We start from the raw sequence: 13,785 nt of genomic DNA on the forward strand, positions 1-13,785 counted from the left end.
AAGCGGTTACTTCAAAGTAATTTTGGTCAAATCTCAATGTGTCAAAAACTCAGCGCTGTCTCCCACCCCCTGCTGGTCAAAACACGAACATGCAACCTGTCTATATTTATTAGAGATAAAATGCAATAAAATAGGATGCATGTTATACACTTTATGAATTAAAATGTAAAATAAAACTCATAGCGCCTTAAAAAAACTTCAATATCTGTCAAATAAAAACACCAGACAATAAACCCAACTGAAATAATCATTCCCACAATAAAAAACATTCGAATTTACATACATTCACACAGATTTATTGAGACAAAGGCATTAAGCCATGAACATCGTTTCTCCTTCACGTCAACAGGTCTGAAATAATCATGACTGTCAGATACAACGGTTCTTGAGGTGAACATTTTCTCCATATACTTTATATATTAACGGTAGCATGTTAACTAGGTCCAGATAAAGACATATCTATACAATTATTTACTTAAGATTCACCTGAGATGCCTTTAACTGATGTGTGCCTGCATGCATATATGTGAACGTATACTTCATTTTTTATTTATTTATTTTTTTTTTATACACAGACTGCTCTGGTTAATAGGTCCTGTGTGCAAAAATGCATGTTTAAAGAAAAACTCCAGCAATGTAACCTAATCACTATCTACCGCATCTGCACACGTTCCATTGCCATGCACTGTTGAGAATTTCTGCGCTGTGAAAAGAGAACAGAGAATCTGTTTACCTAAAGCCTATTTAGAATCAGACAAAAATGTAAAATATGTAATCTTTATAATGCATCACACTCTAGCAATAAAGGTCTTTGGATGAGAGATTAAAGGTCTTATTAAAAAATCTTGTGTAATTTCATCCCACTTTTTAAACAACAAAATGTAATTTCACTTAAAGCTCCAGAACACAATGCAGCTGCTGCTCGGCCAGTTAGTGATGAGAGGATGTTTGTGATGACTGGGATGGTGGTATTGGCATTAAGGATGAAGTTTTGGAATCTGATCTCTTGAGATCTGGACAGTTTAAAGGAATAAAACACTGCTGTAACACTAGAGATGAAGCAAGAGGTAAATCCTACTGACATTAACCCCCCCCAAAAAAAAAAAATTAAAAAAAATTTGATTAGATTCCAAAATAAATCTTGGACACCACTGAAAATAATGCTAATTATAAAATTTTAATATGCAAGTATTTCAGACTCGATTCCTTTTTGGCCTGTTCTCGGTGTGTCTGTGCTAATTAATCATACGCTGCAGATCTGGTAGACAGATATTAGGTTAAAACATGCTGGAACATTTCTTTAAGAAACAGAGCATTTTTGTTGTTCAGTTATTCAGTTGCCCGCGTTGGTGTGCTGGGTTGGTTGAGCCCCATAGTTTTACACAACCAGCCTGCAAAGTCGACTTCTTCCACTTCTGAGCGTTTAATGAACGTGTGGTTCTGTGGAGAGACACAAACAGTGTTAGTGTTGCTCTGAAGAGGAAACTCTAAAAAGAGGTGGTCAGAAGAGGTGGTCAGTGCAAAGAAGTCCATCATACTCACCATTAGCATCTTCAGGTCTGCCCGATCGGCAGGATTTTTGATTAGACTAGAAAAGACAACAGGCGTTTAAGAAAATACACTTTGCAATCAGCACAAAGCAGAAATATTATGTTTTACCAAAACTACTATGTAAGCAAAGCTGGATATTCACCATTTGGTCACAAAGTCCTGGAAATCTGCAGTGAAGACTCCATGAGGCAGTTTAGGTGGAGGCTGTGCAGAAATGACAGAAACTTTATATTTAGTTGATATTCACAGTAGGTGTATTCATGGAGAACCAAAAACACAGGTCAGCTTTTCTCACCTCATTGACGATGTAATCCAACAGCTCAAAAATTGCCATGACAGGGCCATGTCCTGAATGACAGAAAAGTCATTAGAGTTTAAAAACTGGAAGCTATTAAGATAAAGGTGAAATTTCAGGGAATCTGAAATACTGTGATCAAGATAGTTCAATATGTTTATTATTGTGTATTATACCACTGATGGGCCTTCCGGGAGGTCTGGGACGTGGGGAGGTGCTCTGCGTTTCTCCCTCTGCTACAGGTCGGCCAAAAAGGGCCTCCAGTTCCTTGGCATCAGGGGGAGGGATGGGGTAGCGCCCAATGGAAAGCTCCACCAGAGACAGTCCCATGCTCCACACATCTGACTGCACTGAGTAATGAGTCCCCTGCAGTCTCTCAGGCTTAACCAGAAACACAAACTGAGGTACTGAGGATTTTATTAAAGAATATTTGCCCATTTCCTAATTTATTCACAGCAAGAATAAAACCAATCCCGCGTGAACTGCTTGTGTGTGAAATACTTAAATAGTAGTGTTGTGTGCATCTTCATGATCATGACTCTTGGGAAGAGAAGGTTACACACTTACAGACATATACGACCTTGTGCCTACAAAAGAGTTGGCCATGGAGTCGATAAGCTGACCGCTGACTCCAAAATCACACAACTTGATCTCCCCTCTTGAGTTCACCAGTATGTTTGATGGCTTGACATCTGTAAAGGGAAAAAAAAACAACAAACAGATTTTGTAAAATGAATGCTGAATATAGCCAGCTAACTAAAGGACACAGAAGAATTGTGTTTTTCCAAGGAATACAACAGTAAGGGTTCAGTGAAGGCTGGTTCTAAGCGAATAACTAAGATTGCCATATAATGACATACTATTATTATCATTGTTATTAATATTATGGTTACATAATGACAAGACAATTTTTTTATACCTCTGTGCATGATCTGATGTTTTTCTCGAAGGTAAGCAAGACCTCTTAACACCTAAAAAAAACCCCAAATAAACAGAAAGAAAGCATGTTTGAACTTTATGGCTGAAAGCTGTGTTTCAGTATCTGAATATTACATCACAGATACTTACAGCTATACTGACTTTCCCTAGGATTTCTTCTGGAATTCTCCGAGCCTCTTTCAGTACCTGATCCAAAGAACCCCCATCCTGTAACAAGAGAACATAAAAGTTGAACATGAAACGTTTATTCCTCCACCTACCCCCCCAATTCATTATCACTGCTTCTTCCTGCCTCACAATCTCCTATCCCTCCATCCAAATCATTTCCTGATTCACTCGATCCAGCACCATTAACATCCATGTAATAAATATGCAAGGGAAGACTTCAGAGTAGTGCAGAGCGGTTGAGATCCTGTACCCAGAATCATCAGAAAATTACAAAGCATGATGGTTTTCAAACATACTAATAGTGCTTGATTACAAAAACATACTCACCATGTGCTCCATACAGATACTGATCTCTCCATCGCTGTAGAATGCACCATAAAAGCCCACTATATAGGGAGAGTTGCATTCATGCAGGACTTGCAATTCTCTAATGATCTGGTTCCTGATTGCTGGTTTGATCTCAAGATGAATGAGCTAAACAGAACAAAGAAAAAGTTTGAATCATGAAGCTTGAGAAAATGAAAGAATAGACTGTGGGAGGCAGAACAAAAATGGGGAAAAAAATGTAAACAATACTGGGCAAAGGAAAGATATGTTTTAATAAAAACGTGTTGTGTGGCTGATTTTTCAGTATTCTTTGTTTGGCATCAAAATAAGGTCAAATATCTTTAGATGTTATTACTGGTCAAGATATATACTAAATACTAAAAAGCCTTAGAGATAAAGTGTACAAAGACAGCTGTTAAATAGCCTTGATTGTTCCAAATTAAAGCATCATGTAAAGCAACGTGAAGCTTTACAATATTCTTAGGATATCATGTACATTTCAATCAATTCATAATACTGAAGTTTTAGCAACAATCTATGTTCACATAAACTAAAGGTGGTACCTGGAATTTTGTTTACTCATCTTGCTACTGAGACAAGACCCATCTAGCTAAACTGTATTGCTTCAAATGAATCCCCAAGTTAAAAAAAAAATCTGTTTGTCTTCAGCTTTTGAGTTCACATCACCTTTCTTGCCATGATCAGTCGAGATGGCTTGTGGCAGACCTTATTAACCACACCACCGTTTCCTGCTCCCAGCTCACATATATGCTGGAAGTCATCGTCCTTCAGCTCTCCCACTTTAGCTTTCTGTGTGAGAAAGGCCTCCAAGCGCTTCTTCTGCTGTTCGTCCAAGTCCAACTCCCCTAGTTTCTTCTGTAGGGTCTCAAGATAGGCCCTAATAAAAGTGCAAACACAAACATCAAGTATGGGCTATGAATAACTGTAATAACAAATATAAAAACGGAGACTATGATAAGCATAAAATGTACAAGAAACTAATGAAACAGTAGAAGAAAAAGGAGATGAATAAAGAAGGCAAGAAAACATAAGAAAAAGAACAACAGGAGTTATAATAATAATAATAATAATAATAATAATAATAATAATAATAATAAAATGGGCAAATAATAAAAGGTAAGATATAAAAAATAAAATGGACTCTAAGAGAAAAAAAGAACAATATTTTTTCACAAATTAAAAAAAAAATAACACTAACATTTTTTACTACTAGTTTTATTATTATGAAGAATGAATCCAAATGCACTTACTCTGAAGCAGCCCCTAAATTCGAAGGTGTGCTGTGAGCTTCTCCACTGCAGCTTATGATTAAAGGGACTGGTCTTTTTTTAGGAGCCATGTTCAACTTGACAATCTTTTCCAATTCTTACAAGCATCACCACTAGACACGCATGATCCTGTAAGCTCACGTTGCCTCAACTGTAATGACAGACCTGAGAAATGAAGCAGCAGGTCGTGTTAACAGGTGCCCCAGGATGACGCCTGGTTCACCCGTGTGCTAGCTAGCTAACTGTTCTGCTTACAAGGCTAACGGCTAACTCAGGCAGACATAGGAAGAGTCTGGAGTTAATATTAACACACGATAGAGAGCTAAATCTGCAGCTGTTCTTAATGTACACCAGAGTAACACGCACACACAACCGCGTTCGTCTCCTTTAACACTTCTGTCAAACTTGCTACAACATCATTCCCCTCACTTGTACTAGCCATGTAAAGCCCACGTAAATCCGTTAGATTTAAACGAACTACACTTTAGCAATTGATTGAAATCAACCAGCTAACGTTTGCTAACCATGTAGCACATCTCTGAAATCTCAATGAATAGCGCGCACTTCTTAAGACTGTTACAGAACAGTTAGCTGTCGTCCTAAAACACATAAACGCCTAAAACACATTAGCTTTTATGGAAAATAACAATACCTTTAAAGGAAATAAATAATAATTAAATAATATGAATCTCCCCGGGGATCAAAACCTGTTAGTTACCGACCAAGTAGAGTCTCTAAATAAGCTAAGACAACAGCTTGGTTTTGCTATTTAGCTAACTAGCTAGCTAGCTAGCTAATTTGCTAGCTCCGTACAGGGCACTACCTGAGGAAACGTTTAGAATCTCGCGATAACTTTTCAATAAAAGTTCGTGATTTCATTTACTGCTGTACAAAAAGCTTTACTGGGTTTTTTCTGAAATAAATTTATTTACTTGGTCAAAGAAAGCATGTATTATTTAATTAAATAGAGGGACAGAGTGGAGTATTCGAGTCTTTACATTTAAATGCCAAGTCAGGCTTATAAATCCAAATTAAATTCAAATTTATTTGTATAGCAGCTTCACAGAACATAAACATAGAACAAAAGGTTATTATAAAGAATAATATAAAGATTAATACATAAAAAATGCAAGATTAATATTTAGATATATTTAAATGTATAAGTGTTTGTATTTATCTCCAATGAGCAAGTCTGATGTGACTCAGGTGACTGTGGTGAGGAAAAACTCTCTTTAATGGTAAAGGAAGAAACCTTGAGAGCAACCAGACTCAAAGGGGAACCTCATCCTCATATGGGTGACACCGGAGTGTGTGATTATAAATATACAGTCTGATAAACGTTTTATTGATGAGGAGATTGTTGTCCTTAAAGACCACATGGAGTTGGCGTCTCCTCTTTTGTAGAGTCCAAATGGAGCTGGAACATCTCTAGATGTCTCAGGATCCTCACAGTCAGCCTCATCTCAGTGGAGGCCCAAAATCTTACTGTCACGGAAGACAATCGAAGCTGGTATAATTTTGTTAGTAAATGAAGTTAGAAGTCCTTAAGTTTAAGTTGAACAAGTCATAATGGATTCTTTAATGATATTTCTTCTTGAAGACATAACTGACTTTGAATGCCTCCTGTTGCACGTGTACAATATCAAGGAAGCATTGTAGAGTCTTCATACTTATATTTATTGCTTGAGTGTATTTTTTGTGTGTATGTAAATTGTATTGCTTTGTTTTGTGCTTTGTGTTGTTTTTTGATGTTTAATGTCTGTATGGATGTTGCGCTTAAGTGTGGGTGCCCGGGGCCTGCTGGAGCGCAGGGTTCCGTGAGAGAACCGGAGCGCTCAACATGTAGCAAAATGACAAATAAAGAAACTTGAACATGAACGTCGACTATTTACATATTTATGGTACTGGAGCGATGTCAACTGAGCCATATGAATTCGTCAATAAAGTCAAAAAATCTCCTGATTATTTTCTAGGCAAGATTTGGTCTTACATTTAAAAAAAAAAAAAAAGCACAACTATTCTGGCAAGAAGTCAAGTTGATGAAGCTGGGTGTAAAGTAGAGAATGAAACAATATTCTACGCACATTAAATAAAAATACTAAATACATTTCAGGAATATATATTTTTCTATCCATGACAGAAAAAGGAAAAATAAACACAAAAACAGACATAAAACAATCTTTATTTCTCATGTCTGGCAGCTGGAGTACATAAAAAAAAGGAAACAAACAGTACAGTATGAACAGAACATGAACGGTATACCTGGTAATATTGGAGTTTAAAATAAATATAATTTAAGAAATACAGAAATGCATAATTTGGCAGGTGTCACCGCTTCATATGCATGTTGCCTTTGGAGAAGCGCACTTTCTCGTTTTTTACATGTGTCAAAACAATCTCTTCTGCCTGCATGGCATCACCACCATCATCACTGTCAGTTGAGCACTCGGTCAGATCCACGACATCTCGTACCACAAAATCCTTCTCTGTAGAGAAAGTTGTTTCAGAGGCTGAGACAAATTTTGAAAAATATCTAAGACTTTTCTTATTCCACATTTAGTATCTTAAAAAAGCAATCTGTAATTTTTACAGCTCTCTGCTATCTGGTGTTTCTGATGGAAAAAACAACTGAGATGTAAAAAAAAAACATACAAAGAACATGCCAAAATAATGCAAAAGTGAAATGTTGTGTTTATTACAGGTCTAGAAACACTTACACATTACAAACTGCAACTTTATGATGATGCAGGTCTTACTGTGGCTGAGAGAGGAGAGATCTGTAGTTTTGCTGCACTCTTTTTCCTTCCCCACTGCACTCCAAGATCCATTAGACAGGTACTCAATCTCCTTCACGGCCTCGTGTGCACACTGGAGTATGCCACTCAGCAAACTACACAACAACAACATCCATCTTCATCATCCTCTGCCACCGCCACTAACAATCAACACTCTGGTCAGCAAATTCGACACTTTGACTCACTCTGGTCGTGGTCATGTGCGTGCATGTGTGTGTGTGTGTGTGTGTGTGTGTGTGTGTGTGTGTGTAAGGGAGTGCCATGTGTTCAACATTTCATTTGTTACTCTGCATAGAAACTGGACCATTAAAAGTCCAACAGTAGGAAACCGATATTTATGCATTACACACTCCTTAGTGCAGGTGTATGAAGCAAAAGGCACCTTGAATTGGCTAAAATATCTGTTTTCCTCTTTAAATAGCTGGTGTTGTCAGCCAAAACAAATGCCTCTAGAGGGCTCACCTGAATGGACTGCCACAACAAAAAAGTGTCTGTGGGGAGGACATTACCCATCGATCTGTAGAGTGTCAAAGAGGGCAGGCTTATGGCAGACAGGACAAGTCCACCTAGGCTTCCGCTCGTTCATCTGCAGGTAGAAGGCAGCATCAAAACACTGCAGGTGGGCGCACGTCTGTGCTCGACAAGGGGTTGACATGCGCATTTTTGACAGCTGTTAAGACAGATAGAAGCTCTTAAAATCTCTGACAAATTTCCAGTTTTCTGAAGTCAATATCAATACATCGTTAGGAAACAAATGTGTGGTGGTCTGGGGAAAAAAAACAACAACAAAAAAAACAGGGATGTGTTACTAAAAGATTGCTAGCTAAGTGGTATTTCCTCACAAACCCTTTTTTTTTGGCAAAAATTATTTGCATATATGTTTAATGAAGCCCCAACACCTGCCCTTAGACTGTGAAAGTTTTTTTAGTAGAACAATACAACAGGTTCACATTTCTGTTTGCAAATTGGCCATTTGTTTTAGCCTGGAAATAAAAAAGCCATTAACAAAACAATCTCCCATCGCCACTCAAGTTTTGGGAACATTTATAATACTTAGGTGCAAGATTTGCCTTCATTTTGAAGACTTACAGGACAGATAAGTGACACTTGCAGCCCTGTGGTGGTGATCTCATTCTCAGGATTACAGCGCAACTTCTCACAAACTGCCAAACAGGAGTAAAGTCATATTTAGCAAACAAATAATCATAAAAGAAATTTTATCTTGGAGAAATTACAGTGCCAGGAACAGGATGTGCTGTTATGCTAAATTAATCAACAAGAGGGTAATGTGATATGGCTCAATACAAAGCAATTTGTATTATCTTCCAATACCAGCACATCCTGAAGCGTTTTATTCTTTGAGCAATTTGTCAACTTAGAAATTATGATTTTTAATTATGTTTAATGATGCCGAATGTCCAAGACAGCAGTATAATCGTTCTTTATGCCACCAGCCTTCTTTTCTATTCCCCTGCCCTTAAAAATGTCATCTGTCAGAAAACTTAAAGGTTCAGCTTTACCTCGGACTGTTTGGAAGCACTTACACTGTAGACAGCCTTGGAAACTTCACCAAAACATCAGTCAAGTGATTATTAACCTACTTATAGACCATATATGTGTTTAAACTGTTACTATAGGAACTATAATGTGTGTCAAATGAGTCCATTCATATAAACTGCAGCTGTAACAATGCTCCGAGCCTCTGTTACAGAACATTAAGCATCAATCAGCATTCTGAGGGAAACTAATTACACAAAATTTTTCATATGAATTCCGGCCACTCGCCTTTTTGTTTGCAGAGCTCCACACTCGCGACTCCATTTTTCTGGAGCTGTGCCAGCAAATCTGCCGAAGAGAAGACCTTCACCAGATATATAGCAGCAGAGTAAAACTAAACCCACAGAGAAAACGAGTAAGAGTGAGACTCATTTATCCAAGCTTTTAACAGCAAAATACCTGAGTTATAATTTTTGTGACCGTAACAGGACTAACATGAGAAAAAAAAGTGTGTACCTTGCCATAGTTCTCCCAGGAGACAGCAACGTGATTCTCAGCGGCCTGTTTTACAAACGGTGTGAGATTGATTGGACGACAAGGCTGAGAAGGCTCCAGTCCTTTTTTATTGGAAGAGTAGTGAGCCTGAACGTGACAAATGTATACATACAGTGTTTGGTATGAAAAGAATTGTTTATTACAAAGCAATTCATTTTATTTTGTAACATTCTGCTAAAGTTTTATACAAAAGCATAACCAGCAATCACTAGGGACCAAGGACAAGAAATCCATAAGGTAAAATGCAGAAAGGATACTAGCCAATGGCAGTCACGTATTTTATGCTGTGATTTTGCCTATATTCAGTCCCAAATGTGTCCCTTGTGCATGAACATTGTATTGTGTGTGAGGTTAGACACAAACAAACAAAGAAACATAACCTAACCCTTTGTTTACGTTCCAGTCATTCTAATGCATCATTAATGTATAGGTTATCATATGCACCTGTACAGGACAGTCATGGCCATTGACCAAAACAGTAATATTTGGTGGATACTGATCATCTTCAACACCAATACTCTCTGTGTAGCAACTTCTGAAAACACATAACTTTATGATTATTATGGATTTTAAAGACATCATTTTGGATCAGTGTTTTTTAAAAGAATAAAATCTAGTATTCTTGTTAATGTTGTTAAAGCACACTACTGACATTTTCGATCTATACCAGCACCTAAAATTTAATTCATAAGATGCCAGAATACAAACTCACCTGAGCACCACCTGAACAGATGCCACTCCAGTGTTGGCCCTTCTGAGTGATAAAGGGCCATCAGAAACAGTTAGGATATTCATATGTAACTCAAAATATTCTTCACATTTAGCTATTAACAACAACTTTGTTCTATATTCACTTTCCAACAAATACATGTACTTCCTTCAATGCTGGATGTTATTTTAATAAATACAAGAATCAATTTCCTGATCTGAGGAGGTGTGTAACTTACTGACAGTTCATGATCTGAGCTGATTGTCCTGTAGTCAGACAAAAGGTTAAGCAGTTGATCTGTTGCTTAATTGCATATGAGGGCACTGGGAAAGAATAAAGTGAGAATCAGAAATAGAGAAATTAATTCATAATTCAGATGCGATTTAAATACTATATTCAAAAAGTATAAATAATGCTAGTTGCTCCAGGAAAACATGCAAGCTTTTTTTTTATGTTGGTTAAATACAACCAACATAAACCAAGTGATCAGGAAGACTGAGGGGTTTAATATAGACAGGTAAGCTGTCTAGCGAAGTTGCAATCTGAATAACTTCTGAGCTGTCATGGAATCTTGCTTCAGTTGGAGCTTCCACTCATTTCTGCTATTTATTCGGACATCATGGCCAATGCGGTTTGTGTTCCAAATGACACGCTTGCGCTCCCCGTTTAGCAGGTGCCAATGATCTTCTAGATACCACAATCTACCCCATTCCTTATTCTGTGGTAAAGAAAAAAGTGTTCTTTGTCATTTAAAATCCTAAATGTCACTAAAGTGAGGACATTCATATGAAAACTGCATGGCTTAAAGCATCATTTGGAACAATGCATACAATTGCTTGTTATGTGAATACTTTCAAAAACACTACAGAAGTCACTGATACCTTTAGTGAGACAAATAACACAATTTAAATATGTGTTACTTGGTAATTGGTCAACACATCAGATTTTTAAAACATAATGGCTCAGTGAAGCTGCTGCTGTACCTAATGATACTGGAGCAACAACAGTCTCCAGAGTTTGATAAAATGGAAGCTTAATCATGTGCACTTCAGGTTTATGAACAGGGCTTCCACAGGATTTCTTTGGGTAAACGGCCACAACCTCAACATTAGTTGGCATGGTGATGACCTGGGATCGTCTGCGGTTGGCATTGCTACCGCAGTGACGGCGGTCATAGAGCTCTCGGATAGCAGAGAAAAGCTCCGGACGGAGGTTGTTATGGAGGAGCTCTGTGACTCTCTGCACCAGATCCCTTTTCAGCCCTTTCTTGTCCTTTCCCATAGTGGTAAGAAGGGACCGCAGTTCAGCCACCCGCAAGCTCTCCACCATCACCTGCAGAGGTGTTGAGGTTGTCTCGGTTAGTAGTTAGCAAATACCTTATCTACAAGCTCCACAACTACCGTCAAGCGACGTTTTTTAAACAACCTCTAACATTAGCTTTTCATGAAAAGTTGTAAAATTGTGTGGAAAGTTGTCATTATGATTCCACATAATTTATGTCACATCACGTTTCCCTTAGTTTGTTTAACATTTAATCAGCTACCAGCTGCTCTTCTCTGAAAAAGGATGAACCAATCAGGATCTATAAGAAGACCAGATTGTTTTTTAACATAAATCTATTTTATGTCAGCGTTATTAATCCAAGGTTTGGTTGAATGTAGATTGTGCCTTAAATTGATAAATAACTAAATAAATTTTGTGCCATTACTGTGTCACACTTTTTCCCATTGGACAGATCATGCTATGATGTCATTTAGAAGGCTATATTTTCTCATCCCCATGTAAAATAAAATCCTGGTTAAACCACTAGTTACCATAACTAAGGATTAATTCATTGCAAATGTAATGATCTACTACTGAACTACTACAAACTACTTAAGTTTGTTCTTATATTAAAAAAACACCATTAAAATTGTTAGCCATGTCCCCCGGTGACGTCACCACGGCACACAATTGCTAACTTCTAACAATACAGAAATCAATTAAAAATAACAAAAACAAAACATCACTTCTACAACAAAAACAAAACATCACTAGCTATTAAAAATCTGTTTATATACCTCAGCAATATAAACAGATTTAACACGTGGGATTGACAAAGATCTCAAAGTGATTCAGCTTCAAAGTGGCTGTCTTTTTTTTTTTTTGGCCTTTATTATTATTTTTATCTATCTATCTATTTATTTATTTATTTATTATTTTATTAAAAAAAAAACGAAAACATTTGTTTAGTCGCTTTTTTTTTTAGCTAAACAACTCTTTTGAGTAACAAATTCGTCACTTTACACAGCCTACAGCCTAAAAAACAGGCAAAAATGTCAAAGTAGAAAAGTATAAATACAAAACACAGATTTGTCGAAACGTACCGTTGCTTCCAACAGCTGGCTGGACATTATTATTAACTTTACTTTCACCAAAATTAGTTTAAATTACAATTAACCGATTAGGCGCCAATACGCATTCTTACACCAGTCATCAATACAACGCCAAGGAAGTCAAGACTGGTCAAATCCCAAAAGGCATTTTAATGGATAAATAGGTCACTACACAAGGTCTATAAGTTCATTATTTCATACCCTGACGCAGTGCACTTATATAGGGAGACATGCGTATTTGGGATTTACCCAGGACCACATGATCAGAGCTCAATGAGGTGGATGAGTTTGGTGTTATTTAATAATTAAGATATTGTTTGACTTTGTGTCATCTATAAAAGTTTAAAAAACAGTCATTGTTGACAAAGATTGTGATCATTGGATCACTTAATCACTTGACGCATGATGTCGCATCACATTAAATTAATCACAATTGTTTTTTTTTCTCTTCTGTTGTGAATTTAATACATTGTTAGGCGACATCAGGCGCCATGGAGGGCCCATGTTTCACCAGCAGGTTGTGCTAAAGTCCTGTAAAACACTTCCAAATGGTGCTTCTAAGGGTCGTTGCCATGACTCCCACTGTCTCCTGGGGAAGCTATGTATCCATGGAGACAGGTTTGTCCGGTGCAGGGTCCAGCGATTGTTGACCTTAGAAAGTGACCCTTGACCCAAGGGTCAGCATAAGAGGTCAGCAGGTCAGCACTGGCCAGAGGGCACTGGGCACTTGGCTGATTGGCTATCTTCTTAACTCGCTGAAGCCTCATCTAAATGATTGGAACATTGACCAATTTGCCAAGCGGCAGAGAATAGGCTGTCTAAAATGGAAAAAAAGCAAAAATGAGTAATTATACCACATGCTCTTTAAATGCATGCATAAAGATTTAGGTCGAGTTCAAAGCTTTCAGAAGATTTCTCTCTCTACAAGAATATATTTAATAAGAAAAGAAATCATTAATTATTTAGTGTGTTTCTTACACCAAAGGTTGCTTTGACAGAAGACAAAGACAGTCAAACTGCAAACACCTTCCACTATCAAACAGAAGAATAGGAACTAATAAATCCATGATAGGATGTAGATTTTGAATGCATTCATTCCTAACAAGCATTAAACACGATTCCTTAAGTGTATGTTTGCACACATGGACTTCCTATCATCAAACACACAGTCTGCCTGCCAAGCGCATTTCAAAATGGCACCTACAGTGAGTGGAGTGTCCATCCCTGAGGGGGTGTGTATATCATTATGGATGGTAAAAGTCACGTGACTGAAGCCTTCTTCCTT

The 13,785-nt window shown here is 37.4% G+C and overlaps 2 protein-coding genes across 6 annotated transcripts; both read right to left on the reverse strand.

Annotated features, from left to right (window-relative positions):
* Positions 1 to 280: 280 nt before the first annotated feature.
* map2k2b (mitogen-activated protein kinase kinase 2b) lies at positions 281 to 5,353 on the reverse strand. 3 transcript variants are annotated; one of them, XM_060869692.1, is made up of 12 exons: positions 5,222 to 5,353; positions 4,552 to 4,734; positions 3,968 to 4,178; positions 3,281 to 3,427; positions 2,915 to 2,992; positions 2,766 to 2,817; positions 2,414 to 2,538; positions 2,023 to 2,227; positions 1,847 to 1,899; positions 1,694 to 1,755; positions 1,543 to 1,588; positions 281 to 1,440 (listed from the first exon to the last, which is right to left on the reverse strand). In XM_060869692.1, exons 2-12 carry the CDS (start codon positions 4,638 to 4,640, stop codon positions 1,330 to 1,332), a joined length of 1,179 nt encoding a protein of 392 aa, XP_060725675.1. In that variant the 5' UTR covers positions 4,641 to 4,734; positions 5,222 to 5,353; the 3' UTR covers positions 281 to 1,329. The 3 variants fall into 3 exon arrangements, with proteins under 3 accessions (XP_060725675.1, XP_060725684.1, XP_060725667.1); XM_060869701.1 differs by having other exon boundaries at positions 4,552 to 4,720; positions 5,222 to 5,348; XM_060869684.1 differs by having other exon boundaries at positions 4,552 to 5,348.
* A 1,487-nt stretch (positions 5,354 to 6,840) lies between these two features.
* On the reverse strand, positions 6,841 to 12,649 carry pias4b (protein inhibitor of activated STAT, 4b). Of its 3 annotated transcripts, none has more exons than XM_060892765.1 (11): positions 12,492 to 12,649; positions 11,109 to 11,457; positions 10,364 to 10,448; positions 10,129 to 10,167; positions 9,861 to 9,951; positions 9,378 to 9,503; positions 9,150 to 9,255; positions 8,454 to 8,527; positions 7,874 to 8,034; positions 7,326 to 7,459; positions 6,841 to 7,055 (listed from the first exon to the last, which is right to left on the reverse strand). In XM_060892765.1, exons 1-11 carry the CDS (start codon positions 12,516 to 12,518, stop codon positions 6,898 to 6,900), a joined length of 1,350 nt encoding a protein of 449 aa, XP_060748748.1. In that variant the 5' UTR covers positions 12,519 to 12,649; the 3' UTR covers positions 6,841 to 6,897. The 3 variants fall into 3 exon arrangements, with proteins under 3 accessions (XP_060748748.1, XP_060748826.1, XP_060748669.1); XM_060892843.1 differs by having other exon boundaries at positions 9,861 to 9,948; positions 10,129 to 10,170; XM_060892686.1 differs by having other exon boundaries at positions 10,129 to 10,170.
* Between the last annotated feature and the right edge of the window lie 1,136 nt (positions 12,650 to 13,785).

The sequence above is a fragment of the Tachysurus vachellii genome, chromosome 1 (genome assembly GCF_030014155.1).
Source record: "Tachysurus vachellii isolate PV-2020 chromosome 1, HZAU_Pvac_v1, whole genome shotgun sequence".
Lineage (NCBI taxonomy): Eukaryota > Metazoa > Chordata > Actinopteri > Siluriformes > Bagridae > Tachysurus > Tachysurus vachellii.